At 54.3% G+C, this 27,771-nt stretch overlaps 2 protein-coding genes across 10 annotated transcripts in view; both read right to left on the bottom strand.

Moving 5' to 3' along the window:
- Positions 1-1,832: 1,832 nt before the first annotated feature.
- Positions 1,833-10,746, bottom strand: HSP90AB1 (heat shock protein 90 alpha family class B member 1). Of its 2 annotated transcripts, XR_005626371.1 has the most exons (13): positions 8,525-10,746; positions 8,272-8,418; positions 7,889-8,095; positions 7,429-7,588; positions 7,107-7,240; positions 6,338-6,649; positions 5,751-5,916; positions 5,366-5,556; positions 5,004-5,151; positions 4,475-4,743; positions 4,263-4,369; positions 3,716-4,049; positions 1,833-2,402 (listed from the first exon to the last, which is right to left on the bottom strand). XR_005626371.1 is itself a non-coding variant. In XM_039697718.1 (12 exons), exons 2-12 carry the CDS (start codon positions 8,416-8,418, stop codon positions 2,293-2,295), a joined length of 2,178 nt encoding a protein of 725 aa, XP_039553652.1. In that variant the 5' UTR covers positions 8,525-10,746; the 3' UTR covers positions 1,833-2,292. The 2 variants fall into 2 exon arrangements, 1 of the variants encoding a protein (XP_039553652.1); XM_039697718.1 differs by lacking the exon at positions 4,263-4,369.
- Positions 10,747-10,887: 141 nt separating this feature from the next.
- Positions 10,888-27,771, bottom strand: part of SLC29A1 (solute carrier family 29 member 1 (Augustine blood group)) — a 33,167-nt gene continuing 16,283 nt past the window's right edge. For 3 of the 8 annotated variants that reach the window (XM_039697722.1, XM_039697724.1, XM_039697725.1), the window contains 12 exons: positions 18,502-18,584; positions 17,959-18,040; positions 17,548-17,720; positions 17,181-17,320; positions 16,841-16,975; positions 16,591-16,688; positions 16,170-16,260; positions 15,957-16,045; positions 15,706-15,814; positions 14,327-14,412; positions 12,465-12,664; positions 10,888-11,909 (listed from right to left, as the gene is read on the bottom strand). In XM_039697722.1, the coding sequence (XP_039553656.1) occupies positions 11,798-11,909; positions 12,465-12,664; positions 14,327-14,412; positions 15,706-15,814; positions 15,957-16,045; positions 16,170-16,260; positions 16,591-16,688; positions 16,841-16,975; positions 17,181-17,320; positions 17,548-17,720; positions 17,959-18,040; positions 18,502-18,530 (1,344 nt within the window). In that variant the 5' untranslated portion in view covers positions 18,531-18,584 and the 3' untranslated portion in view covers positions 10,888-11,797. Of the gene's footprint in view, positions 11,910-12,464; positions 12,665-14,326; positions 14,413-15,705; positions 15,815-15,956; positions 16,046-16,169; positions 16,261-16,590; positions 16,689-16,840; positions 16,976-17,180; positions 17,321-17,547; positions 17,721-17,958; positions 18,041-18,501; positions 18,585-19,332; positions 20,100-20,251; positions 20,674-24,661; positions 24,821-27,771 lie in introns of those variants that run through there. The other 5 variants (XM_039697723.1, XM_039697726.1, XM_039697727.1 and 2 more) reach the window with 5 other exon arrangements.

The raw sequence follows: 27,771 nt of genomic DNA, 5'->3' as shown, positions 1-27,771 counted from the left end.
GTAAATGTGGGGTTTTTTTTCCATGTACCTGCAAGGAGGGAAGAGATTTCCAACTCTTCCTGTGTCCCTAGTCTCTCTGGGACAGCAGAGTTGTCTTTACAAATACAGGTGCCTCTCTCTGTCTTTGCCAAGGCTGGTATCAACCAGGGTTGCACTCAAAGCTGCAAGGCCTGACAGGAGATCCTTGCACAACTGGGGAGCACAGCCAGGTTTGGAATGTTGCTTATGCTGGTGGGCAGATGAAGGAGCCATTAGCCTGAGCCTAGTTTGGCTCCTAAGTTCTCTGCATGGTGCAACTTCAGGAATTCCCAGTGGGTGTAGCTACCAAGAGGTGATAGAGAAGGCTGCTGAGCACCTGCCAGCCAGGGCCACCTGTGCTGTAGCACTTTGTGGGGTGTACTGCAGCAGCCAGAGCCAGGAGAGGCTTGATGTGGGGATGGTCCATCCTCCTGGTACGTGTGGCAGGCCTGGTGAAAAGCTGTAGGCAAGGGTGAACATGGGGTCAGAGACAGGACTGGGGCCTAACACAGCTAGGAAAAGGGGACACTCAGGTGAGGGTTACAAGAGAAACACAGGAGGAGACTAGGGATAGTGGTGACGTAGCTGAGCCTGGAGGGATACCAGAGCTGGTGCTGAGGACAGCCCAGGCTTCAGAGCATTTCACTCTCCAGAAGTTTTACCAGTGCTCCTTTTCTAGCTCTGAGCTTTTGGAGGTGCCTGTGCAACCTCACAGCTTTTCATCCTGTCCTACAAATTCACCCAAATGTCTGTACTCACCATCTGCTGACAGACTGAAAATGGAATGTGATTTCCTTTGATTAAAAACAACACAACAAAAATCCACATTGCCAAGTTAGGAATGGTATACAATGGGATAACCTTTCAAATTTAAATGTAGATTTGAACAAAACAGTAGTGGAAAAAGAAAACCCAGGGGATTAACTTAAAAAGTTAATTTTTATTGATTCATTATTTGGCAGCACTTGCCTATTGAGAGAGAAGTCCTGCTTTTAAACAATTTGCTAGCTCAGCTCCACTGCCCTAGCAGGCTGCACCCACACAGCAGCCACACTGGCAGCACAGTCAGTGTCTTGGTGTGCAGCAAGGATTCCAGCAGGCTCTGCCTCCCTGTTGAAGATGGATACTGGCTAAAGCCCATTCTGTTGTGTGCCTGTGGCAGCTGGCATGTGGGCAGCAAGAGAACTTAATGCTGGTGTCACTTTTCTCTGACAAACACCAAGGGCCATTGTGGCCAGGGGTGACAAACCTCAGAGTGTGAGCTCAGTGCAAGGGGCAGCTCAGAGGTGCTGTCCCAGGCTTCCCATCTAGGACACAGATGGAAAGAAGCCACATACTGCCCAATGGCTGCAGGAGGCCAGAAAGGGCAGGCTGGAGGTGGCAGGAAAGGAGCTGAGTCTTTGGCCCAACAGCTGAAGAGAGGCAGCTTGACTACAGTGCCAAGCTGTCACTCCACAGCCTGCTCCACACTGCAATGAACGGGCAGATGGCTCCTGCCACTGTCCTGCCCCAAAGGTGCCCAGATCAAACCAGCCAGCAGCAGCCCAGGCTCAGGCCCTGGCACAGCTCACCCAGCTGACCCACTCAGATTGGAAATTTGCTCCCAGGCTGGGGGGCATGCAGCTCTCCAGGTGGAGAACAGCTCTTTGGAGATCACCCCACCTGCACAGCAGGTCATGTGTTCTTTCCACCCACTTCATCTTTCCAGGGCATGGGAGAGATAAAGATCTCCTGAAGCAGGGCTCGACAAGCATTCAGAGCACAGGGGAGACATTTTCCTCAGCAGAGTAGGTATGAAACACAAGGGACCCCACCACGTAAATCATCAATTCTTTAATTCCAGTAGAACAAAATTCCAGAAAAATAATCAAACAAAACCCAACCAAAATACATTATGCTATCCTGGGGCTTCAGGGAGGCAGCAGTTTGGAGCAAGGGCTCTCCCACCCCAGTGGAATAAGGACAGTGTTTGATGCCTACTGGTAACATGGGACACTCCATGAAGGGGAGAGAGGGGAAGCCTGATGCCTCCTCACACCTCCACTCCCCATCAGCTGTTTCTACACAAGCAGAAAGACACAGAACAGACAGGCTCAGGCTACCTGAATCACTACTAACAAACAGGGAATCATGCCCTCCTGCGCCCTGCCAGAAACAAGCCCAACCAAACAGAGCCACAAGAACAGACACCACCAAGAAGTCAGTAGCAGCTGGTGGGAGCAGACCATCTAGATAGAGCAGAGGTCTGGCAGGTGAAGGAAGAGCCTTCCTCCTTTAGTCTACCTCTTCCATGCGGGATGTATCTTCATCTCCCTCCAGAGGGGGGATTTCCTCAGGGGCAGCTGCACTGGGCTCCTCTGCAGCCACCTCATCTTCATCTATGCCTGGGAGAGGGGAGGAAAGGAAGAGGTAAGTCTCCAAATGACATCTAATCCCACAGCCTGCCCCAGAGTAAACCTGGCTCTTGCCCCCAGCCTGAGGAATGGGGCTATTAGCATCCAATAGCTCACAGAATCATAGAATATTCTGATTTGGAAGGGACCCACAAGGATCACTGAAGTCCAGCTGCTGGCTCTACACAGGACAACCCCAACAATCACACTATGTGCCTCAAGACTGTTATCCAAACACTTTTGAATGCTGGCAGGCTTGGTGCTGTGACCACTTCCCTGGGGAGTCTGTTCCTTGGCCAACCACTCTCTGGGTAAGAAACCTTTAACTAATATCCAACCTAAACCTTTCCTGACAGCTTCATGATGTTCCCTCAGGTCCTGTTACTGGTCACCACAGAGAAGACAGCAATGCAGGCCCCTCTGCTTCCCCTGGTGAGGAGGCTGTACACTGCAGTGAGGTCACCTCAGTCTCCCTTCCTCCGGGCTAAAAATAGTAATTGCAAGTCAACATTGTTACACATTATTGTCAACTCTAGCACTAACCCTGAATCAGTAGCATCTTCCCAGTAACATCTACACCAGTATGGATACTACCTATGCTCTTAGAGTGCACTCCTCAACCAATTAAGATTAACTACAAAAGACTTATTACCCAGCACCACAAAACCTGGAGTTTAGGCCAGGAGAATGTGGTTTAAGCCATTTCTCTAGAGAAAAATGCAACAAATCCAGTCAAGTCACAACTAAAGCAGTTGCAAGACTCTAGAGCTCGTCATTTTCCAACCCTGCAGGTTTCTGTTTCAGTGTACTCTGAACAGAAAATTGTATTACCATACAGTCCCCCCTTGACTATCAGAATACCCTACTCCTACTGAGACTAGGCAGCACGGAGTTACTAACTTAGTTGTGCCAAGCCACAGCACCTTCTGATTTATATTTTTAGCTAAATGGTGAATTTGGAGGAAAAGGCTGTGTGCAAGCACAAGCTGTTTCTCCAGATGGGTCACATGACCCATGACAGACTTTTCACATTTACTCTGAAGGAATAAAAACCCTCAGCTTGTCATCTGAACATCGTGGTAGCTCCTGGTGTTGGGGAGGACAGGGCAGTCCACCCAGAGCCCTCAGCCCTCCTGAAGTACCTTGTTCCAGGCTTACACTTTCTCCTGGCCACCTTTTCAGAGCCACTTCAGCACATCACAGCAGCATGGCTCCCTTCTGGCTTCCCCTGCCCCAAGACACTAGCCTGACCAGGTAATGTGCTTTCAGGCCTGCTGCAGCATGGGAAGTTCATGGATACTCACCAAGCCCAAGTTTGATCATCCTGTAGATGCGGTTGGAGTGGGTCTGGGGATCTTCCAGGGAGAAACCAGAGGACAGCAGAGCAGTCTCAAAGAGCAGCACCACCAGATCTTTAACAGCTTTGTCATTCTTGTCAGCATCAGCCTTCTGGCGAAGGGTTTCTACAATTGGGTGGTCAGGGTTGATCTCCAGGTGCTTCTTGGCCATCATATAGCCCATGGTAGAGTTGTCCCGCAGTGCCTGAGCCTTCATGATGCGCTCCATGTTGGCTGTCCAGCCGTAGGTGCTGGTGACGATGCAGCAGGGAGACGAGACCAGCCGGTTTGAGACGGTGACCTGCCAACACAGCCAAGGGTTAGCTGAGCAAGGCCCCCCACAGCCCTGGACTGGGCCCAGCCACAGCACACTACAGCCCAAGCCTGCCCCTGGTTCACTTGGGGACACCCCAAAGCAAGCAGAGATGCTCCAAGCAGCTCCAGGACTGCTACAGACTAATTTGGACAGCTCAGCCAGCACTTAGAGCACCCACTGCATGTTTCCCACACTTACCCTCTCCCATCAATGCACGTATTTGGGTCAGTGCCCCTCGCCTGCAGCCTGGCTGCTTAGAGCAAGATGGTGCATGCTGGGACCTCCAGTCTCCTCTAGCGGCTCCTCTGCAGGAGATGAGAGGCATGCATTGAGCGGGGGCCCTCACCTGCAGCACGGAGGACCCAGCCCTCCTCCCTCCAGCACAGGCCTAAGCTCCCTGCCCATCTCACCTTCTCCACCTTCTTGTCCAGGATTTCCTTCATAAGTTTGCAGAGGTTCTCAAACTTGGCCTTGCTCTCCTCCATCTTTTTTTTCTCTTCCTCATCCTCAGGCAGCTCCAGCCCCTCTTTGGTGACTGATACCAGGGTCTTGCCATCAAACTCCTTGAGCTGCTGCACGCAGTACTCATCGATGGGCTCTGTCATGTACACCACCTCAAAGCCACGCTTCCGCACGCGCTCCACAAAGGCCGAGTTAGCGACCTGCTCCTTACTCTCCCCTGCGTTTGTGGAGGGTAGAAATGAAACATCACCAAGAGGTAAGAGCTGGTTACAGCAGGACAAACACCACCAGGCACTTGGGACCCATAAAATAAAACTGGCAGCAGCCAGGGTTCTAGGGCTGCTGCCCTTTCCCCAGCCCCCAGGAATGAGCTGCGATTCATCAGGGATGACCTGCTGTTTTAAAGTGTTTTAAATTAGGGTCCGTATGGATGTTACCTGCCTCTGCCTTGCTAGGCTCAGAGGAGCTCTGGCTCACCTGTGATGTAGTAGATGCTCTTCTGGTTCTCCTTCATACGGGACACGTACTCCGAGAGCGAAGTCACCTCATCGCCCGACTGCGACGTGTGGTACCGCAGCAGCTCCGAAAGGCGCTTTCGGTTGGTGGAGTCCTCGTGGATGCCCAACTGGGGGTGGAAGAGATGCATGAAGTCTCCAGGATAGGACCTGGATGCACTTGGCTGGCACTGAGGCCCACAAAGGCACTCCGAGGCATTCGCAAGACCCACTCCCTTTATCCTAACATCCATGCAGAGGAGACACAGCAGAGGAACAAGACTGCTCCTCAGGCAGATGGGTCACGGGCCCTTCCCTCCTCCAGCTGTAGGGTGCCCAACTCACCTTCAGATTCTTGGAAAAAGCTTCGTAAAATTTCTTGTAGTTCTCTTTGTCTTCTGCCAGCTCAGAAAAGAGCTCCAAGCATTTCTTCACAATGTTTTTGCGGATCACTTTGAGGATCTTGCTCTGCTGGAGCATCTCACGAGAAATGTTCAGAGGAAGGTCCTCTGAGTCCACAACACCCCGGATGAAGTCTGCATAGGGGGAAGGAAAAGAGGTGTCAGGTTAAGGATTCTGAGCTCCAACACAGAAGGAAAAGAACTAAAACACTGACTGCTATGCACCCACACCAGCCAGCGCCTCATCCAGTCGCTCTGTACTGGAAGTGGTACCACGGGCTGTGGGGATTCCAGCCCTGCACTGGGAGGCTGAGGCAGGGGGCTCTTACTCAGGTATTCAGGGATGAGCTCGTCACAGCTGTCCATGATGAAGACCCGCCTCACATACAGCTTAATGTTGTTCTTCTTCTTCTTGTTCTCAAAGAGGTCAAAAGGGGCACGGCGTGGGATGAAAAGCAGGGCCCTGAACTCCAGCTGCCCTTCCACAGAGAAGTGCTGTGGAACCAGGAAAAAAAAAACAGCTGCTGGGGTGTTTTCACTTCTCCCTTCCCCAGTTCCCACAGCAGGAAAGCTGAACTGCCACTCCTCAGCATGGGATGGCAAGGGGGCACAGCATCCAAGCAACCTGCATTTCCTCCTGCTCAGGCCCACTATCCCCTATGTGCCAAGGTTCTCTGGCATACAGCAGAGGACAGAGGAATCAGTGCTTCTGTGAGACCCCACATCCTCCTGTCTTGCTTATGGACTGGCACTGCCAATCCTTCCACCTGCATGGGAGTCACAGGGCAGGCTGCTCCATCACCAAGCGGCCTGAGAGTGCCCAGTCCCACAGAGGCACAACCATGTGCTGACTCTGGATAAGGGCTGGAAAAGGGCCCTTTGCCTCTCCCTGGAAGGCAGGGTAGCCCAGACCCACCTTGACAGCCAAGTGGTCCTCCCAGTCATTGGTGAGGCTCTTGTAGAACTCGCCATACTCCTCCTGGGTGATGTCATCAGGATTGCGGGTCCAAATTGGTTTGGTCTTGTTCAGCTCCTCCTGGTCAATATATTTCTCCTTGATTTTCTTGGTCTTTTTCTTCTTGCCTTTGTCTCCCTCCTCCTCCTCATCAGAGCCCACATCCTCGATTTTGGGTTTCTCTTCATCTTTGGACACTGACTCTTCCTCCTTCTCATCTTTCTCCTCCTCTGCTTCATCATCACTGATCTCTTTCTCACGTTCTTTCTCCAGCTGCGGAGAAAGAAACAATAGTCAGGTTTAGCCTGAAGTTACCAGGAATCCTTTAGCTCTAGATGAGAAAAATGGTATCCTCCAAGGCCAAACAAATGCATCATCTGCAATGAAAGCTCTTGGAACCAGTCCTCAAAAGCCCTTCATCATGCAACCAAAAGCTGTGCCTGAGAAAAGTGGCAGGAACCCTCCTTTTCCCATGGCTGATTTCAGATGATCTTCAGCGGCAAGATCAAAGGCCTTTAGTGTGGCTATCCCACCTCCTTCACCTCCAGTAAGCCCCCAGCCTCAAACCACCTTTGGCCACAGAAGCTGAGAGCACCACTGCTCAGTACCCAGTAACTACACAAGGGACCAGAAGGGATCATACTCTGGGCCTATTCTGTGCTCCTGTTCAAACACCACCACCCCTGCCTCCAGCCTTCCACCTGGTCCCCACAGTCCTTTCCTTACGTACATAGAGCGTGATGGGGTAGCCAATGAACTGGGAGTGCTTCTTCACCACCTCTTTCACACGACGCTCCTCCAAGTACTCAGTCTGGTCCTCCTTCAAGTACAGGATCACTTTGGTGCCACGTCCAATGGGCTCACCTGCAGCGTGGGGAGAGAAACATCAACGTTCCAGGGCAGAGAGCGAGCGTGACCAGCTCCTCCAGCCTAACCATTATGTGACAGGCAGCATTAACCAGCGTGACTGACAGTGCAGCACGGCCCTAGGGAGCACCAGCAGAAGGTGCTGCTGGCAGGAAAGCCTGCTTGGATTTTTGTACGATACGCACCGTGGTCAGTTCGCACAGTGAACGAGCCCCCAGCTGATGACTCCCAAGCATACTGCTCGTCATCGTTGTGCTTGGTAATGACCACCACCTTCTCAGCCACCAGATAGGCGGAATAGAAACCCACACCGAACTGCCCGATCATGGAGATGTCTGCGCCAGCCTGCGAAAGCAGAGAGCAGCTGCTAAGCAAAGTGTGGAGGTACAAAACGTCTGTGACTGATTCACAACAGCAAAGAACTGGGTCAGGCACATGGAGAAAAGCATGCAAGTGCCAACAGGCAGCCAGCTCTATGCTCAGCTCCTCCCTGGTGTTGGAAAGATGTGGGAAGCACACTTGAGTAGGCCAACATTTCCCACGGCAAACAAGGCAGCAGGGCCTTTTTATTGTTTATTATTTGCAAATTCAACACCAGCCTGTGACCCAGGCCCCAGGGAACCCATGCAGCCAAAGGCAACCCACCTGCAGGGCTTCCATGAAGGCTTTGGTCCCAGATTTGGCAATGGTGCCCAGGTTGTTGATGAGGTCTGCTTTTGTCATCCCAATGCCAGTGTCCACCAGGGTCAGCGTGCGGTCCCGGGGGTTGGGGATGATGTCAATTTTCAGGTCTTTCCCACTGTCCAGCTTGGAAGGATCAGTCAGGCTCTCATAGCGGATCTTATCCAGGGCCTAGGGGAAAAAGGGATGCTGGACACGGCCTCCCTGCTCGCCAGCCTCCTCCGTCCCTCCCCTGCACAATCCTTCCGGAGAGCCGGGAATCGGCCTCCCCCCGGGCACCCCTGGAAGGACACAGGCCCGACCCCGACCCCCGGCAGAGGAAGGAGCCCACTCCCGCCCGGGCTCACGTCGGAGGCGTTGGAGATGAGCTCCCGCAGGAAGATCTCCTTATTGGAATAGAAGGTGTTGATAATGAGCGACATGAGCTGGGCGATCTCCGCCTGGAAGGCGAAGGTCTCCGCATCTTCCTCCTCGTGCTGCACTTTCTCGGGCATCTATAAGACAAACACATGCCTATTTTCAGTGCGTTTTCAGGGCACGAGAAGCACAGCGAGGGCGGCGGAGGCGCCAGGCCCAGCCCCAGCCCCGTCCGGCCCCTACCGTCTCGGGCGTGAGGGACCGGCGAGAGAGCGACAGCCCCTCACCGGCCGCCTTTTATAGGCTCGGAACGAGGGGACCCTCACGGCACATTGTATCCCTCCGCCTTAAAGGGGTCTTGGTCAGCGAGCCGCAGATCGATGCTGTGTGGGAGGCACCGGCGTTGCTGTTTAGCGCCGCCATGGCGGGGGCGGGCGTGCAATGAATGCTCGGCTTCATGCTGCCGCTTTGCAGTCGCCAGCCGCGGCTCCCCGCCGCCCTTCGCCGCGACGCTCGGAGGGCCGCGGGACCGGGACCTCCTGGCGCCACGGCGAGGGGCGGCGGGGAGCCCCGGCGAGGAACTCTTTTCCGCGCCCCGTCGCGGAGGAATACAGCTGCGGTGGTAAACCGCTTCCAGAGTATTCCACAGAGCTCGCGGCGGCGCCTCTCGGGCTCCGTGGCTGGGGCAGGGAACCGGGAGCCGCACTGCCCCGGCGTCATCCTGCAGCTCCCCCCGCGGCCGGGAGCCGCGTCCTTCTGCCGGCCTGAGGCTGCGTGGAGCCGCAGCTGAAAGGGCGGGGACAGAAGGTGTCGGGGCCGGAGTGTATGGCAGGCCCGTGTCGCCGCTGCAAAACGGTGTTTGGAGAGGTTGTCTTTTCAGTGTTCGAGGAAATAATAATAGAAATCAATCTTAAGCCTTACCATTCCGGTATGTGCAGTACTCTGTCCGCTTCTGAGCTTCCCAGTACGAGAGAGACGTGGAGCCCCTGGAGCCAGTCCAGAGGAGCGTAAAAAAGATGATTAAGGGACAGGAGCATCTCTCTTAAGAGGAAAGGATGAGGGAGCTGGGCCTGTTCCGCCTCAGCATGATGGAGAGGGGAGCTCATCAATGTCCATAGGTATCGCAAGGGAGGGTGTGAAGGACAGAGGTGCACTCTGCTCGGTGCTGCCAAGCTAATGGGACAAGAGGCAGAAACCACAAACTGATGCACAGGAAATAATACCTAAAAATGAGGAAGAACTTTACTGTGTGGGTGACCCAGCACTGGAACAGATTGCCTGCAGAGATTGTGGAGACTCCATCACTGGAGATGCTCAAGAACTGTCTGGACACAGTCCTGTTCCCTGTGCTCTAGGATGACCCTGCTTAAGGAGATGGTGGACCAGGGGATCCACTGTGGTGCCTTCCAACCTGACCCGCTCTGTGATTCTGTGTTGAAGCTGTGGGTACAAAAGCCCTGACCAGCAAAGGAAGCTGGAGTGGGATGGGGGATCCGAGCTCCCACATGGGTTTTGGTGCCTGGCGGTGCAAAGAAGAGATGGCTGTGAATGATGTGGGACAGGGGAAGGGGATTCCCGCTGGGAGGCTGGTGTAGTTCACCCCAGGAGCAGGAGGTGGCACTCTGGCTGTTCCCAGGCACAAGGACAGCTCCCAGATGCAGTACTGCAGGTCACTGCACCTCAAAATGTGAAGGTGCATTTGCTCTTTATCAGAGGTGCCCTTGTTACACCTCGAGGGCAGCATCCCTGGGGTGCTGGTGGATGAGAGGCTGGCCATGAGTTCACCATGTGCACTCCCAGCTCAGAAAGACAGTGGTGTCCTGGGCTGCATCCAGCTCTGGGGTCCCCTGCACAGGAGGGGCTTGCACCTGCTGGAGATAATCCATAGGAGGAACAGCAACATGATCAGAGGGATGGAGCACCTCTCCTACAAGGGATCTCTGAGAGAACTTGGATCGTTCAGCCTGGAGAAGGGTTTGGTGTGACCAAATTGTGGCCTTCCAGTACCTGATGGGCCCCTACAATAAAGATGGACAGGGACAAAGAGTATGTAGTTACAGGACAAAGGGGAGTGGTTTCAAACAGAGGGAAGGTTTAGATGTTGGGCAAGAAATGTATTACTCTGAGGGTGGTGAGGCACTGGAACAGATTGTCCAGACAAGCTGTGGATGCCCCACCCCTCAAAGTCTTCATGGCCAGGCTGGATGGAGCTGCAATAACCTGGTGTGTGGAAATTACACAGCCCATGGCAGGGAGTTTGGAACTGGATGATCTTCAAATCCCCTTGCAACCTGAACCACTCTGCTTTTATGGTTCTACAATCCCCTTCCCACACTGGCTGTGTCCTCACTGGCCTGTGTGCAGGGCATGCATGCACCATTCCTGATGCTGCCTGCAGGGAACTAGAGGAATGGCAAGAAGAAATCCCTCTTGGCTCCTAGAGCCACAAGAAGTCCAAGTCTCCACACTGTTGGCTCATAAAGTGCATCAGGCTGGCCACCCTGAAGCTCCTGGTAAGGAAATGCCAGTGCCTTCTCACTTCAGCCCTTGGTCCTCCACAGCCCCTCTCCCCTGTGGCGACAGAGACAAAAACACATACCCAAAGGAGCGTTTTGTTCTTTTTATAGAAAATGGCAACTGTATAGACACATTTACGTGACAAGGGACATGAAAGCCAAGGGAGAGGTGAGGCCTTCCCTTGTAGCACACATGGGCAGGGAAGGCAGCTTTGTTGGGAAGGGAGTTGCTGCTTTTCCTCTTGTAACCCACAGTAGAGCCTCCTGTCACACAACCAGGAGGCTGAAAAAAAAACCAATGTCAGAATCACAAAAAAAAAAAAAAAAAAAAAAGGAAGAGAGGCAAGGAGAGGGGGAGAAGGTGGGGTGTGGAGACCTCCTCCTCCCTCAGCCTGGCCATGGTGTTGGCTCTTTCTGTGGCTGGGACACAGATGTCTACACTTCAGGGATACCACTGGTCAGGGGGATGTGCGTATAGCAGAGAGCGGGGATGGCAAGGCTGGCTGGGGCTCTCCTCACCATTCACAAGTCTATCAGCAGGAGCAGGGGTGTGGGATAATTCCAGGCCCCCTAGGAGGAGAGGAGAGGAGAGAATCTCCTAGGTGCTTTGGAGACACGGGCAAGAGGAGTAACACTAGTTACCAGCCTTTCACTCTCTCAGAGAGAAAGAGGCTGAAAATGGCTTTTGGCCTTGAGCCAGGGAAGTTACGCAGCACGGGAGGCAGCTGGACTTCTTGGAGATCCCGGGGGTCTTACAACACACACAGCATGGGGAAGGAGAAGGCACGTGGGCCTGAGGGCATCACGCAGCCGAGCGTGGCAGGAACCAGGCCAGCCCTGCAGGAGTGGAACCGTCCCTGGGTGTAATGTCTGCTGTGGCAGTGTGATTTGGCAGGGACAGGTGTCAGCTGTTATTTCCCCACAGTGCTGAGGTGTCCAGGGCCTCAGGGGAGGATGCGGAGCCATCTCTTGGTGTCCCTGCACCCTCTGTGTGCCTCTGCTAGATGAGAATTCGGACCAGAAAGGAGAGAGCAGCTCCTAGGGCCAGACCCAGTGACAGGAAAAACGCCATGACAGCTCCAGCTGTCTCTGCTTCGTGCACAAGCACTTTCCTAGGGGAGAAACAGGTGTCAGATTCATCCTCAGGATGTGTCCAGTGCCCTCTGTTCAGTGGAGCTGGGAGGCTTGTCTGCAGCAGAGGAATGGCAAGAAGAAATTCCTCTTGGCTCCTAGAGCCACAAGAACTCCAAGTCTCCACACTGTTGGTTCATAAAGTGCATCAGGCAGGCCACCCTGAAGCTCCTGGCACCAGGGACATTTCTCTCTGACCCCTGTGGGGCTCCTTGTGCTCCCTGTGCTGGGGAAGGCTGCTCACCCTGCTGTGGGTGCCATGCCATGCTCTACTCCCCTCCAGATCCCCGCTGCATCCAGCCCCTTCCCCTGTGTGGCAGGTGAGGAAAATGGAGAGCCCAGATAGCTTCCTCATCCCTAGGACATGGAGGCACAAGCCTGGGAGATGGGACACTGTGGGTAGTGACAATTCCCTTCTGTGCCCGTGGCCTCTTTTCCAGATGCCAGAGCTGGGCAGAGCTAGACTCCACAAATCATTCCAGGGCTGGCATCTGGGGGCATAACCAACCCTTCCCTTGTCCCCAGCTCACACTCACTTTGGCCCGAAGCACATGCAAAGGCTTGCCAGGTAGCCATTGGAGATGGAGAAGAAGATCATGAAGACAATGTACCAGGCGTCATGAGAGAACACAACAGGCAGGTAAGAACGGGGTTTCACGTTGCACAGCATGAAAAGAGGGACAAAGATGACACGGAGGACCACCATCACTGGCAGGAGGCAGCTGTTCATCCCGGGCTGGGAGAAAAACACAGATTGCTGAGCAGCTGAGAACTGGACTTCCCCATCCCATGGCATGCTGCCAGGGGCTCTACAGAGGCTGTCCCTACTGCACCAGGGCTGTGGAGGAGCCACAGAGATGGCAAAGCTGCTGAGAGACCTTCTTGGCTGCAACAAATCTCAGCATCACCACCTGCAGTCATAAGTAGGTTCTAGGTCTGAAAGCCCTGTTGCAGGTGACTAGAAGCAGCACTAGAGTCAAAATACTGAGCCACGCTTGTGCACAACTGTTAAGCCCCTGCTGGCAATAGACAGGCAGGCAAGAGAGCTTTGTGCATGCTCAGGGCATGAGGCAGCGTGCAGAACAAGGGTGGCTGAGGTAAAGCCCCTCTGGCACCTCAGCGCCTGCAGACTGGGCTTTAGCCAGCTCTCCGGAGTGCTACGCCATCCCCCAGCAAGCAGGGCAAGATCCAGCAATCTGAGAAAGGGATTATGCTGGGGCTGTTTTGGAATGTGCTGGGAAAGGCGTGGACCGAGTTACAGTCTGCTTAGATCCTACCAGAGTTCCTGAGCAACTAAGGCTGGGACAAAGAAGGAGGTACCATACCCCTGTGTTGTCCCTGCAGCTGGGACTAAGGCAGCCCCTGGACTGAGACAGACCTCGTCCCCTCAGTGAGGTGTGCCAGGTTCACAGATGACAGGGTTCACTGGTCTGAGATGAGGAGAGACCCACAGCTGCCTTGGGAGCTGCTGGGCTGGCGTGGCCACAGGAAACTCCATGAACACAGGAAGAAACTGAGGTTAGGCCAGCTGCCGTCTCTATGGGGCAAACTGAAGACAGCAGCTGCCTCTCCTGCTTGAGGAGACAAAGAGTGAGCGGGGCCCCAACCAGGGAAATGTGGCCCAAACCACACACAGTCAGACTTTCCACACAGCCTTGTTTTGGAAACATCTCCTGCTGGGTCATCCCACCATGGAGGCTGTGGCCTGGACACCAGGCAAGGCGGCTCGTGGCCAAGACCGAAGGCAACAAGCAGTGATGGCCAGCAGAGAAGCAGCTCCAGGCCGTGGGGAAGGCAGGCCCAGGCAGACCCCATGTGGGACGTGGTCCTGAGAAGCTTCTCTAAACAAACAGCCTGAACAATACAGGGGGAAACAGCGCTTGGGGGGTGGGTGAAAGGGCAGGAAGAGACCCAGACAGGAAAGCCCCTTTCCTTGTCCATCCTGAGGAGATGAGAGCAAGGGGATGTAGCAGGGGACAGTTGTGTGACACACATGGCATGGCCCTGCCCTGCTCTCAGGAGAAGGGTCTTTGAAGCAGCTGTGTCCTGTGCCAAGGCCAGAGGTTTTATTTTGGGCTGCCCTGTCTTTCACCCTCTTTCCCTGTCGCCATCCTGTCTCGTCTTTTGCATAGCTGGAGTGAAGGTTTGTTTACAGAGAGGCTGAAATGGAGGAGGCAGCTTCATCCAAGCCATGTTGAAAGAGAGGTGGGAGGACAGAACAACACTGTGGTTCTCGGCTCTGACCCATAAATCTGCACTTAGAATTTAAAGCAGGACTTATCTGTCTAAGTGCACCTCCTTCCTGCTCCAAGCCATGGGTGGCAGCCCCAGTGAGAGCTGTGGCTGAAGGACCTAGGGATAAACACTGCCTGGCATTTGCTCCCTGCCCCATACTCACCCATGTGAAGAGGGCAGTGAGACTGCGTCCTGTCCAGTCAAAGACGTTAAAGAGCAGGAAGCAGGAGACAGGAATGAAGTAGAGACCTGAAGAAAGGGATGGTCAGTGAGAATCCAAGTATGCCCCAATCCCTCATACCCACTGCACAGAGACTGACTGTCTTTCAGGTCAAGGTCCTCCCAGTTTCCACCAAGGCCTGGAATGGTCTCCCAGCCAGGCTGGTGTCCACATCCAAACCATCATGCACAGTGGTTCCCTCTTCCCTTCCAGCATTCTGTATTGGGTTTGTGTGGCAATGTTTTGGTAACAGGGTGGACTACAGGGGCAGCTTCTGAGAGAAGCTGCTAGAAGCACCCCTCAGTCTGACAGAGCCAATGTCAAATGGCTCCAAGACAGACCCACCACTGGTGAAGGTCATCAGTGACAGTGGTAGGGCCTATGGGATGACATATTAAAAAGGGAAAAAAATTCTCAACATGTGCAATTGCACCCAGAGAGAGAAGTGAGAATATGTGACAGAACCAGCTCTGCAGACACCAAGACCAGTGGAAAAGGAAGGGGAGAAAGCGCTCCAGATGTCAGAGCAAAAATTCCCCTACAGCCTGTGGTGAAGACCATGGTGAGGCAGACTGCCATCCTGCAGCCCAAGGAGGTCCACAGTGAGTCAATATCCACCTGCTGCCTGTGAAGACCACCCTACTCTGAAGCAGGTTTGCTGGCAGAACTTATGACCCTGCAGCGGACCCATGCTGGAACAGTCTGTTCCTGAAGGACTGTGTCCCATAGAAGGGACCCAGGCTGAAGCAGTTCATGAAAAACTGCAGCCCATGGGAAGCACTCACACTGGACTTCAAGGAGGACTGCCTCCCATGAGAGGGTCTCCATGTGGAGGAGGGGAAGAGTGGGAGGTGTTCTCCCCCTGAGAAGGAAGCAGTGGCAGAGGAAATGTGTGAAGAACTGACTGCAACCTTCATTCCCCATCCTCCTGCACTACTGCAGAGGAAGGAGATAAAGAAATCGTAAATAAACTTAAGCCTGGGAAGAAGGGAGGGATGAGTGGAAGGTGTTTCAAGATTTAGTTTTTACTTCTCATTATACTACTGTGATTTGACTGGTAAATAAATTAAATTAATTTTCCCCAAGTTGAGTCTGTTTTGCCTGTGACAGTAATTGATGAGTGATCTCTCACTGTCCTTATCTTGACCCAAAAGCCTTTTGTCATATCTTATCTCCCCTGTCCAACTGGAGTGGCTTTGGTGCTCACCTGGCATCCAGACAGGGTTACCCCACCACACATTCCTTCAAGCCCCACCTCCTTTTCTCCCATTTACCTTGTTCTCAGTTTTTTCCTACCTCGCCCGCATCCCTGGCACACTTACCCCATTTGTTTCCCTCTCCGAGGACAGTGGACACGTTAGCTGTGATGGCAGGAAAGACGCCGATGGTGACAGTGAAGACGAAGCAGACAGACAGAGCCAAGACCCAGAGCTAGGTAGATGAAAGAAAAATGCTGATACCAAACACAGGGCAAGAGACCAGTGCAGGGCTGGTCTCCTCTCCCCATGCTCTCCTACACCTGTGCCCATCCCAAAAGGAAGGGCAGGACAAGGCTTGCTGGAAACTCACAGACCTTCTTAAAAATAGCAATGACAGAGGGCTGCTCATCAGGGTTGTGGACAGGGATGACCTTTGAGTTATTCTGCTCCATCCCATTCTCATCTGCAGGGAGAGACACAAGTAGGGCACAGCAGACCCCAGAAAGCCATGATCTAATTCAATCCTTCTCATTCTTTCTTTAAGCTCTTTCTCTTTCCCTTTTCTCTTCCTTCTCTCAGCCCCTCACCTTTCTTAATCAGGTCTCTCTTGGTCTCCAGCTCTGCATTGTACACGCGGTACTCTGTCTTGTCCTTCATGGAGTAGTATCGGAAGAAATCCTGCAGAGAGACAGCAGGGAGGACTCATTCATGCGTGCAGAAAGAAGGCTGCCAGGGGCTGTGTGACAACAGGAGATATGGGCAATATGGGCAAAGCATTCCTTCCAATTATTGCCTGATACTGATGCTTTCCTGCTTACCCAGGGACTCAGATACCCCAAGTATACTGGGGTATCTGTGGTGGGAAGTATCCCAGAGTGCTCCCTTGGGACACAGGAGAACCTGGCCTGACACAAGAAGTGGAGGCTGCTAGTGGGCCACGGTTCTTGTGCTGGGATGCGCAAAGGTCCGATGTCCCCAAGCCCTTCCCTACCAGGACAGCAGTCTCACCATGTGAGGCAGAACTACGTAGGAGACGATTGCCAGCACGATTGTCACACAGGCCGTGGTGAAGTAACCGATGAAGCTCTCGGGTTGCTGGGCACCAACTGAGAGCATAGGAAGGGAGAGGAAAGGAAGATGATGACAGCTGAGAGGAGCAAAGCCCTGCTGCCATCTTCCACACAGCATGACCTCGGCAGATGCTGTGACAGCAGTGGTCTGGGAAGGCCCTGTCACCTGCAAGGCAGGGATTACTCACTGGCAATACTGAAGATCATTGCCAAAGCAGCGAAGGTGCCTGCCAAACCCTGCCCACTCATGATGGGAGCTGTGTAGCTGACAGGCAGGAGCCCTGCCAGCCCAAACAGGCTGCTCTGGAGAATGGCGCCGAAGGCTGCAAAGGGGAAAGATGAGCAGATATGAGAAACCAAAGGCAAGGACGGACTGCACCTCTGCAGGGAACCAAGGCCCCTGCCCTGCCAGGCAAGGCAAGTCCCCCTCTCCCCTGGCTCTCCCACAGTGAGGTTCACGCTTTTCTCCAGAGGGATCAGCCCTGCCATGGGGCTGTGTCCCTCTCCTTCCCCCACTGCTTCACTCACAGTTGATGAAGACAATGCTGATCATGGTAAAGACGAAGAAGGGAAGAGGATCCATGGGGACTTTCACCATGATCGCGGTGACTAGAAACACCAGCCCAATGGCCACCAGGCTGCCTGAGATACGGATCTGCTGGGGAATCCTACAAAAGAAGGTCTCAGTGAGGAAAACCCAATCCCCTAAAAACATGGGGCTGGGACCAAGCTCTAACTGTGGGAATCCCAGCCAAATCCTGAGACAGGAGACTGATGTTTTGCCTTTGACATGACCGAATGGGCTGTAGCTTGGCTCAGTGCTGGGACAGGAGAACAGGCCAGGGCAGGGTGGCTCTATGGGGGCTGGCAGGGGCAAGGACGGAGCAAGGCTCACCGCTGGTGGATGAAGGAGTTGAGGCAGGTGAAGATAAGGAGGGGCACCATGGCGCAGAGAGTCATGAAGTTGTCAAACACGGACTGCAGGTAGGAGGGTGTGAAGGTGGCCTCGCCAGTCTGGTTCCCGATGTGGCTCATCTCCTCCGGGTCCGCAAGGCGACTGATGAAATACTGCAAAGGAAGGAGCCTGGTGGGGCTGAGATTCTGTGAGGCCTTCCAAGGCCACCCTTATTCTTTGTTCAGACCCATGCCCATCCCTCCTGCTGCCTCAGTGCCACTCGTCACACCCAGGTCACACACACTTGCGGTCCTCTGCGTGCTGTGCCATGCTGCCACATCTAGACCATGGTCCCTAGACACGACAGGGGACAATTACTGTTATGGACAACAGCAGGAGGAAAGCCCTCACCTCTCTGGCAGTCATGAAGAAATTCCATGGCAGCAGTGTTCCCAGGCCGAGGATGAAGAAGATCAGCCAGACAGCCTTGTACCTGTGAAGGGAACAGAGTGGGGTTTGGAGTGGAAGCTGGGTATTGCTTCTGACTGTCCCTGACCCTGTGGTAGGAGGCACCAGACAATATTTACTGCCCTGCTCCACAGCCCTTGCTAGCCTGGGCTGCCAGAGATGAGGCACTGCAGAGGGGCTGTGGGAGGCCCTCCCCAGCAGGCTACGAAGGCAGGGAGACCTTGGCTGCTCCTCAGCATGTGGCACCCAGACACACAGCATCCACCAGAAGGTGTGGGAGAGAGTTAGGCTCCCCAGGCATGTTTACAGGGGACTGTTTACAGTTTACAGCCCATTTGCTGTGGAAAAGCTGAGAAAGAACGGACAGCTTGGTAGCCCAATTAGCATGCAGGAGAGGGGGTCTCCCAGATGCTGGGTCCCCCTGTCCTGTCTCACCTCCTAGTATCCTGGATGTGCCCCCTCAGCAACATCAGAACCCATCATTACCTATCTTGGGGCCCGTCTCTTGCTGTCATCTTGTGTGGCAAGAGTTAGCACAGGTCCCAGCAAGTCTTATGGCTGCTCTCCGTCTGGAAAACAAACAAGATTTTATGGGAAAGTGAGAGACACATGCCAGGCAGGGGCAGCACTGGTTTGAACCCCAACCCATGCTGCCAGTAAGTGTTCCACAGTACTGCGAGTCAAACACCAACCCAGAAAATGGTGAGAGGACAACGCAGGAGCTTTGGAAACCTGCTGTTCAGAGTCCTTAAGCCAAGGGGCTGTGGCACACAACCTTATTCTGCTGGCAGGGCACAGCAAGCCTTCCCTCCGAAAGGAAACTGCTTTCCCAGGCTGCTCATGCTGGCTGCCCAGCTGCTTGCAGCAGGCTCTTAAGGGATTTGTGAGCCTGCAGCTCTCTGTCCCCAATCCTGGGGCTGTGAGTGAAGCATGTGCGCAGTGGGCTGTGTCTGCCCACCCCAGCTCCCTCCAACGCCCGGGGCGGGCTCGGTGGCACAAAAGACACATTTAATTCAGCAGCCTCTCCGGCCAGAACCAGCAAATCTCCCGTTTTCAATTCCACTTCCCTGAGGCTCTCACAGCCCTTTCCTGGGTCACCTTGAAAAGCCAAGGGCGTCCCTGGCACTGCTGTCGCCTCCCGGACACCCACTGCTCCTTTTTTCCAATCACCTGCCCAGGGGCTGCACCGCTCAGGTATCGCTCTGAGAGCCCCACAGACGTGGTCCCCAGAGCCCCGAGAAGAGACTTTCCCTCCCCGGTCCCCCCCTCTTCCCGGGGCAGAGTGGGATTAGCCGCCAGGAGGAACCGCAGGCCTGCCTTGTCCTTTTCCAGTCGGGGCGGCGCAGCATGGGGCGCTCCGGCTCCTTGTCTCCCAGGGCTTCACCTGCAGCGGGGCTGCCGGCGCCGCGTCCCCGGCGCCCCCGGGACATGCCCCACGGATGCCTGCTCCAACGCCGCCTGCAGCATCCCTGCGCCCCGCCAGGTAGGGCGGAGGAGGAGGAGGGGAGGAGGAGGAGGGAGAGGCAGGCAGCAGCATGCTGGGATCTGTAGTCCCTGCCAGCCCCGGCACGCACTGAAGGCAGCGCAGCCCGTCCCTGGCGCAGGTGCCCGTGGGTTTCTGGGCAGAGCTCGCCTCCTCCTCCGGTAGGATCCTGCCGGCTGGGAGCTTGAGCTACGATTGAGCCGAAACAGCCGGTGGGATGTGGAGGAGGATTCTGGAAGTCCCTTGGGCCACTTGGGAAGGACAGAGCAGGACAACAGTATGCCTGCAAAGGATCGAGGGCTCTGCCAACCCGGCAGGTGCCACCCTGTTGATGTCGGAGCCATCTGCAGCACCGCTCCCCTGCCTTCCCACACAGAGAGCTCGGGGGCATGACAGCTCCTGCCTTGCCCTTGTGAGCCATCCGGGCTTCCAAAAAAAACACCCCAAATCCCCTCCTGGCAGCCTACCAGTGCCTCTGCGGGGAGGAGACATCCACATTCGGGATTAGCAGAGATCTGCAAACAAAACTGCCATCCCCTCACACACAGAAATCCCACCGGGGCCACTGGTTGTCTCCAAGCAAACAGATCTCAACCCAAACTAGGCAAGAGAACCTCAGCTTTCCCCGTGGGTCCCCAGCAGACCCCAACATGCTTCCCCTTGCCAGCCAAGCCGCTGATCCCCCTTCCAGCCCCCACCGGCTCACATTGCTGTCCCTAGAAATAGAGGCAGGGACTGACCCCATAGACATACCTGGGAGAGAGGACAGAGCCAGGGTGAGCCCTGTGTTCGGAGTATTTGAAGGCAGTGTGTCCCCTGCTTCCACACCCCCGCCCTTGGGGTGAGTGGCAGGCCCTGGCTCAAGTCACGGGGGCTGGAGCCCCGTGGGTCTAGCGGCACCCGCGGAGGAGGAGAAGAGGTATCGGGTACCAGAGCTGGCACACAGCCCACGTCCTGCTGCCCAACCATCCAGGGAAGGGAGGAACAGGAGGGAGCTCAGGAGGAGATGACACGAGCCGGGCGTGTTGGGGAGGAGGCAGGGGGGCTCGGTAGGACTCTGGGGGTGCTGGGGCAGGGCGCTCCGCCATGCTGCTTTCCCACCACCTCCTGCTTCCGTCCGGAGAGTGCCCACATCCCTGTCAGGAGCCCAGCCTCCTTGGCAGGCACTGCCCGCCCGCAGCCTCCTGCCTGCTCTGTTTGTTTTCTGTCTCACTTCGCTAAATGCCTCCTAATGTTTTCCACAAAGAGACAGTGCCTGCCAAGGGCAGCAGTCATTACAGCAGGAAACACTTCCAGCTGCTGGCTGTTACAAAGAACCCTACAACAAACAGAAAAGGTTACATCCAGCAACAGGTGGCAGCCCTGCTTCCACTTGGGGAGAGCTGTCCTACCTGATGGGACATGGGACAGATGCCACTTTTCCAGCTGGCACAGCAGAGCTCCAACTGCCCCCTGCAGGAGTCAGCTTGGTGGCTGCACATCCTGAGGGACACAGAGAAGGAGCAGCGATGTGGGGCCTTGCCATAAGGACATCCCTTTTTTCCCGGGCATAGAGCAGTCTGTCTTAACCCCATGGCAGTGATGTGTAAGCAGAAGCAAGATCAAAGAGTGGACTTAACAAACCATAAACTAGAACATTTGAGCAGGTACAAACAAGAGATGGCACAATTTTAATTGCCCATTCATGACACACAAAGGCTGTGGCAGATGCTGAATGACACTCTCAGTGGCCATATGCAGCCCCATTGCCAGCCAAGCCCTAGGAGCTGACAGCTAGGGCTAGTTGTCACCAAAACTGCCTAACTTCAGAAAAACCTGCACTGCAGGACAGCCACACCTGCAGGCAGCCATTTGTCACCTGGCTTTGGACACTTCCCTACCTCTCTCTTTCCCCACATGACCTTCTCCTGCTGCCTTCACCAAGGGTGAGCACAGTGCATGCTTAGCTTCCCAGTCGAGCAATTCCCTGGTACCATGCAGGCATGCTATGGCACCATGGAGTTATACCCAGAAACACCAAATTTTTAAAGAAAAGCCATTTACACCACACCAAGTGTAGAAGTGTCCTGGCAGTCCATAGCCAAGGGGTTGCCAGCAGATAGACTGGCAAACACCCCATGTCCCCCTGACACCACTTGTCAAGGGATCATTTTGCAGGGATAATGTCAGTACTTCCTCCAAGCATGGCCAAGATGGGATAGGACAAGTTACCTCACCAGCTTTTCACCCCATCCCCTATGTCTGCTTGCCCACTGGGAGACACCAGAGTTCTCCTGCCAGGAAGGCTGATCCAGAGGCCCCTCAAGGTTTATCTGCAGACATGGAACAAGCCCAGCACAGGTATGCAGGTCACATGAAACCTTGGTGGCCATGACTCAGCTAGAAGATAGGAAACACTTATGAGACTGCCTGTTTTATGAGATTTCATATGCGTGCCTGAACTCTGACCACTCTGCTTGTGGATCCTCCTACCTTGTGCTGGGGTGCAGGCAATTCCACCTCCACCTTCAGGACACACGCTTGTATTGCACAAGACAGATGAGTGTGCACAGTTGCGCACCACCGCTGTGGGGCTGAGACAAAAATAAGCCCTCCCACAACAAGGGGAAGCAGGTGCCTTGAGTCAAAGCAGAGGCTGGTCCAGCTCAAAGGCTGGTCTCCATCAGAATGCAAAAGCAGATGGTAGGAAAGAGTAAATGTGGCATGGGTTGTGGACTTACTGTCCAACTGTTTCCCCAGCCTTCGAGCTGGAAGGGACACGATGTTCATGTGTTTTGTAGCCATGGTGGGTTTCACTTCTGTGAAATCCTGCTTCCCCCTTCAACTCAGGAGCTCCTGAGAGGAGCAGCAGCTCTCCCCACATGCAGGGCCTCACCAGGGCTCCCGTCCCTTCAACATCAAAGGGTGGATGAACATTGGAGTGGCTGCTTTACAGACCTGGATTGTATCCACCCAACAGCACATTCTTCAAACAGAAATTCTAGCTCACTTAGTCATTCAGGCATGGCTCCATGCCTTCAGTCCTCCTTGTTGCTTTTCTCCAAATCTTCCCTGGCTCCTCTCAATCCTTACAGAGATGCTGGTGCTGGGGGCACACAGGGACTGTGTGGGGGTGAGACACCAGTGTGAAGAGTGGCACAAAGCTTTCCTGCTTTGCTTCTGCTTTGTAACTGGGAAAGATGATTCAGTGTGTGTTTTCATGCACACTGAGCTATCTGAAATAGCCCCAGGCCTTACTGTGAGTGGCCAGCTATGGCTGGCTCAGTGTATAATCTTGTTTGTGGATTTGGGGCTTCTTCCCTTCCCCCCCTGTCTATCACTTGATATTTATCTAAACTGAATTTCAGTTGCCTGGTGTAATGGCTGTCAGTGCTCCTCCTAGCTGGCACTTGTCCCCATGAACCTGAGTAATCCAATCACCTCAGCAAACTCCTGTCATCTCATTGTTCATTCTCTTTTCTAGGTCACTCATGAATGTTGAAAAAACATGTGACCAATGCAAAGATCTCTTTTCTCTGGAAAAACTGACTGCTGACTCCTACACCCTCTTCCTGTTTTCATACTAATTATGGAGCTGAGTAAAGGCTTTCCCTCTTGACCAGCAAGGTCCCTTAAGAACTCGGCTGAAAGCTGGAATTTTTTGGAGGAAGCAGTGTGGGCACTCTAAGCCCAGACTCCCTAGGAAGTGCTGCTCCAGTTCTGAGGGCCTCTCCACAGGAGCCTCCCCACATGCCACATGCCCTGTCCCTGCACAGACACCCAGGACATGTAGCAGATTCAGCAGTTGGCTTTTCCCTGAAGTTCCTTCAGCCCTTCTCAGAAAATAACGTCATATCTTTCCCTCCTCCCAGTCACTGGGGGCTGGAGCAGTTGCAAATGAATGACTAGGGGCCACAGTCACAACCAGTCACTTCACCCTCCCTTTCCTTCTGGCGAACATTGTCTGGCCCAAGAAACTTGTTGCTGTTACCTTTGCTTTCTACCTTTTCTCTGCTCCGAGCTCCCCAAAGGAAGGTGGAAGAAACTGTTCAGGCTCCTGTAGAGCTAACAGAGGTAAAAGCTTCATCTGCCGTTTCTGCTATGGCCTGTCTTCCTCTGATCCCTCATCCATCCAACATCTTGCAGCAGGTTTCCTAGTCCTGGAATGCTTTTTGGCTGTTTCCATCAGCAAGCTGATAGCACTTCCTATTCTTCTTGTCCTCTCTGCCTCTCAGTAAACAGCCTTGTGATGCCATCTGCTCTTCCAGCCCTACTCCATACCTGCATCCTGAAGAGACAGCTTATCAGGGGAGCAGATGGGAGCAGGTATTTCTGCTTTCTCCCTTAATTTGCTGTCTGCAGACAAAGTCCTCTGCTTCACCAGGACTTGGACAGCAGAAAAAAAGCATTTACAAGGTGCTCTGTGCAGCACCCTCACCCAACAGAATGAGGGTCCCTGGGCAGTGTTTCTGACCTGTTTCAGCTCACTCCCTTGCTGCTCCATGGACAAAAGAAGAGGCACCTCTAAAACTCCTCTGCCTTTGGGCTTGCTGCACTAGCAGCCACCACAAACTCCTCACAGAGCAGCAGCTGTGGATACTGACCCTGCTCCCAGCACTTGCTGTTATCTCAGATGCCGGGTGGCGCAGGGGGAGCACTCAGCCCTGGTGTGTTTTGAACTGCGTAGACCAACCAGGCTGAAGTTCCTTATCTAGAAAGTTCAAGGAGCTCTGAGAGGCTCCCTGGGGGCCCTTGCCCCAGGCAGGTAAAGTGATCCGGCTGAGCAGCAAATTCCCCAGGAACTCCAGCACTCTCCCTGAAGGGCTTCCCACCAGGCAGAGGACAGAGGACAGTGACAGGGAAGAGTCAGCCTTAAAACTACCCCAGGTGGCACAGCTGGGACTATCCCACCCATTACTGAGTCCCAGGAAGCCCTGGATATCCACCTCCTCAGCAGGGCAGCTGAGTGGGTTCCCAGCCCTGACTAATACTGGTCAAATGGCAAGGATGGCAGCCCCAGGATGAACCCACACACCTCTCTCCTCAGCACATGGCGAGTGCCCAAGCCCAGGTGCAATCTGTCCCTGGCCAGAGAAAACCCCCAGGAGCAGAGATGGGCACTCCTGCCCAACATCCCATCAAACGCTACAGAGGGACACTGCAGTGTCACCCCAACAAGCTTACCTGAAGGGCAGGGCGGTCCCAGCCCCTTGCTCCTTGTCACTTCAAGCCACAGGACGATGCAGGGACAATGCAGCCTTGGGAGAGGCAGGAAAAGCCCCACAAATATTGGAGCTGTTGCCTGCTCCAGGGCCAGCGGTTTGGGGATGCGGGAGGAGATACAAGTGCCTGGGGAAGGGCAGGAGCAGGGGGAAAACGTCATTTACGAGCCAGCGTCAGAGCAGGAGAGATAAGCTGATCTCAGCAGACTGTTTGCAAGACAGGATTCTTCCAAGAAGTGGGTGCTCTGATGGCACCCACTTAGACTGCTCTCCCCAGGGAAAGGACCATCCCCTCTAAGCCACAACCCCAACCTGCCTCTTGGGAGGCTGTGGAAGGAGACATGTTTTTCCAGGGCTAGGTTCAGTCTCCATTTGTGGAAATTTAGAAAAATAAAGACCCTTTCTCCCAAGGGCAGAAGGAGGGATTTGCTCAGGGCTTCACTCAGCTGCAGAAGCCTCCAAGCCCAGATGGAAACCATCTCCAGGACCTGGATGGTGGTTCCGGGCATCTTTCAGCACCTCCAGGAGCAGCAAGGAGATGGGAAGGAGCACAGAGTGACCCACTATGGGCATGCACAGCTCACCAAGCTCATGACACCTGATTGTGGCTACTTGAGGGACCACCATGGGTTTGGGGAGAGCCTGGGGATGCTTTGCCCCAGACCTTCATCCTCGTCCAGCAATCCTCTGCAGCCAGCAGACCCTCAGAGCCCATGTCTGCAGGGCTGGCCCAAGTCCCCAGGGATGCCAGGCTGGCCAATGGAGGTGCTGCTTGGGGGCCAAGGGGAGGAAAAGTGCTGCAGGAAGGGGTACTTCCCTCTAACCCATCCGGGGGCTGCAGCAGGAAGAAGCACAATGGCAGGAAACCACATTTCCGCTTCCAAATGGAGAAAACCTTACAGGACACCTGGGCAGAACAACCAGATATCATTAATGTAAAATTCATCTGGGAGCACAAGGAGCAGCCAGAGGAAGCCTTGAGCTGGAATGGGTCCTCCTTGCATGGAGGAGCCTGTGTCTTGATGCAGTAGTAGCACAGGCCACCACACGCCAGGCAGCCACGTACAGAGGACAAAGGCAATCCCAACCTTGTGCACAACACAAGGCACAGTTATGGCTCTTGCCTGCCCACAGGCAGTTCCTTATTTCCTCCCAGTCAGGTGGGAGGAGAGGCACTTCCTGGGGGGTTGGGACAGCACTTAGGTAAGATCCCTTGGGATCAGACATGCCTCTTTTGCATTAGCAGCTTTCCCGCTCCCTGCATTCATGCTCACTCAAGAGGAATCCCTGTCTCTGTCTGCACCATGATATCTTGGTTGGCCACACCTTGGACAGCAGCTAAAGCAGGTCAGAGGGATGGGCTGAGCCTACAGGACCATGTCCCACTTCCCCCTCCTGTCTGCAGCTGAGGGGAGCAAAGGTGAGACACAGAAAGAGGAGCCCACAGCAAAACAGGCTGAGAGCAAAACAGCTCCTAGCCAGACATGTCTGAAGATAAGGACTCCCTGAATGTGTGGGAGGAAACCCAGTGGATAGAATCCCACAGCTGAGGAATGAAAGAGGGATAAGAAGAACTTTTCCATAGCCTACCATCTTCTGGGCTTGGTAGGGCCAAGTCTACCAACAACACATGGCTACCCCAAGGTCACTGCCTGGGGAGCAGTACCAGAGGGGAGGAGCAGGACTGCAGGAGGTCACCTGCCACTGGCACCCCATGGGTGCTGCGATGTAGAGATGTAGAGTGAAGATGATTCCCTCTTCATTGCTTCATGTTGCTGGCTACAGGACTGAGCTCAGAGCTGGCAGACCCAGGAAGGAGTCAGGCCAGGAACAACATAAGGGAGCTGAGCATGGAGAGACCTGCAGAGAGGGTCTGGAGAAGGATGGGGACAGCTTACATTCTGTTTGAGAGGTCCTCAAAACAGTCCTGCTGTGAGGGGAAAGGCAGAAGGGGCTTGGAGGGTTCAGCTCAACCCCTCTTGCACCCCAAATGCCACCCTGCACTTTACAGGAACTTCCTTTCCACGAAGAGTCTGAGCCCTCACTCACTTGTTCCCAAAGAGGGATCCTTCTAGAAGAGCAGGAAAAGCCAGCAGCCAACCAGCAGCTTGCCTGCAGCAAGCCCCTGCACACTGCCACCTGGCCACCTCCTGCACCCCCACAGCACATTGACCTCCCAGGAGAGAGGCTGTCCTTCCAGCTTGGGCTCCTTCCTCTATGGAGCCAAATTCAAAGGTGCAGAACTGGCAGGACCCTCCACAGGCAAGAGCTGCCCAAACCCAGTGGGAGCTGCTGAGCTGCTGCCCCCAAGAAGGTGGGAGAGCATCCCCAGGGCTGGGCAAAGTGAACCTTGCCGTTGTACCTGCAGAGCCCAGCAGAAGACTGCAAGTCCTGTTTGGGGTAGTGGCCCAGGAGCAGAGATCGTTTTGCTCCCCCTCAGCAGTTTTTTAGAGGCTGGTCTGGGCTGCACAGCTGTTTCCAATTTAGTGGAGGACAGAGAAATGAAACCAAAGCCAGAACAACACAATCTTCCCTTGGTGTCACCATCTCCTTAGTTTCCAAAATTCAGAGAGGAAATTCCTCCCCACTGAGCAGCAGCCCCCTTGGCAGAGGATGGGACAGACATGCAGGAGCCAACCACCACTGACCTGTGGTGAGTCGAGGCTGGCTCTGCCCTCTGCATGTCCCAGTGGCCAGGACAGAAATACATAGGCTATTTTGGGTCCCCACAGACCAAAAGGGCCTTTTGCTTGCAGGCCAGCTCAGAATAGGGGCCCTGGCTGACCGCTGCTTTTGGCATTAAATGTCTCAGCCCTACTGAGAAAGGGGATGGTGAGCACAGAAGCAGGTTTTAGGACTTGTCAGGGTCCTGTGCAGTCTGTCTGTCAGCCACCTATCCTGCCAAGAACCTGCTCACTGCCTGGACAACCACAGCATCTTACAAATCCTGAACTAGCTTCAGATGCTACATGCAGCTATTTCACAGTGGCTCTGCTCCAAGAGACAGGGAGTGTCTATGACTCCCTCACATCAAAAACCCACTTTGTGCCAGCCAAGGGACACCCCACAATC

Source organism: Passer montanus, unplaced genomic scaffold, assembly GCF_014805655.1.
Source record: "Passer montanus isolate IOZ18808 unplaced genomic scaffold, ASM1480565v1 scaffold12, whole genome shotgun sequence".
NCBI lineage: Eukaryota > Metazoa > Chordata > Aves > Passeriformes > Passeridae > Passer > Passer montanus.
This window is presented reverse-complemented; position numbering and strand designations above follow the sequence as displayed.

Coding starts and splice junctions, on each gene's coding strand:
- HSP90AB1 (XM_039697718.1), bottom strand. CDS start 8,418: ATGCCCGAGAAAGTGCAGCACGAGGAGGAAGATGCGGAGACCTTCGCC. Junction 5,152..5,365: donor CTTTTTCCAAGAATCTGAAG/GTGAGTTGGGCA, acceptor TTCCACCCCCAG/TTGGGCATCCACGAGGACTC. Junction 4,050..4,474: donor TGGACAAGAAGGTGGAGAAG/GTGAGATGGGCA, acceptor CTGTGTTGGCAG/GTCACCGTCTCAAACCGGCT.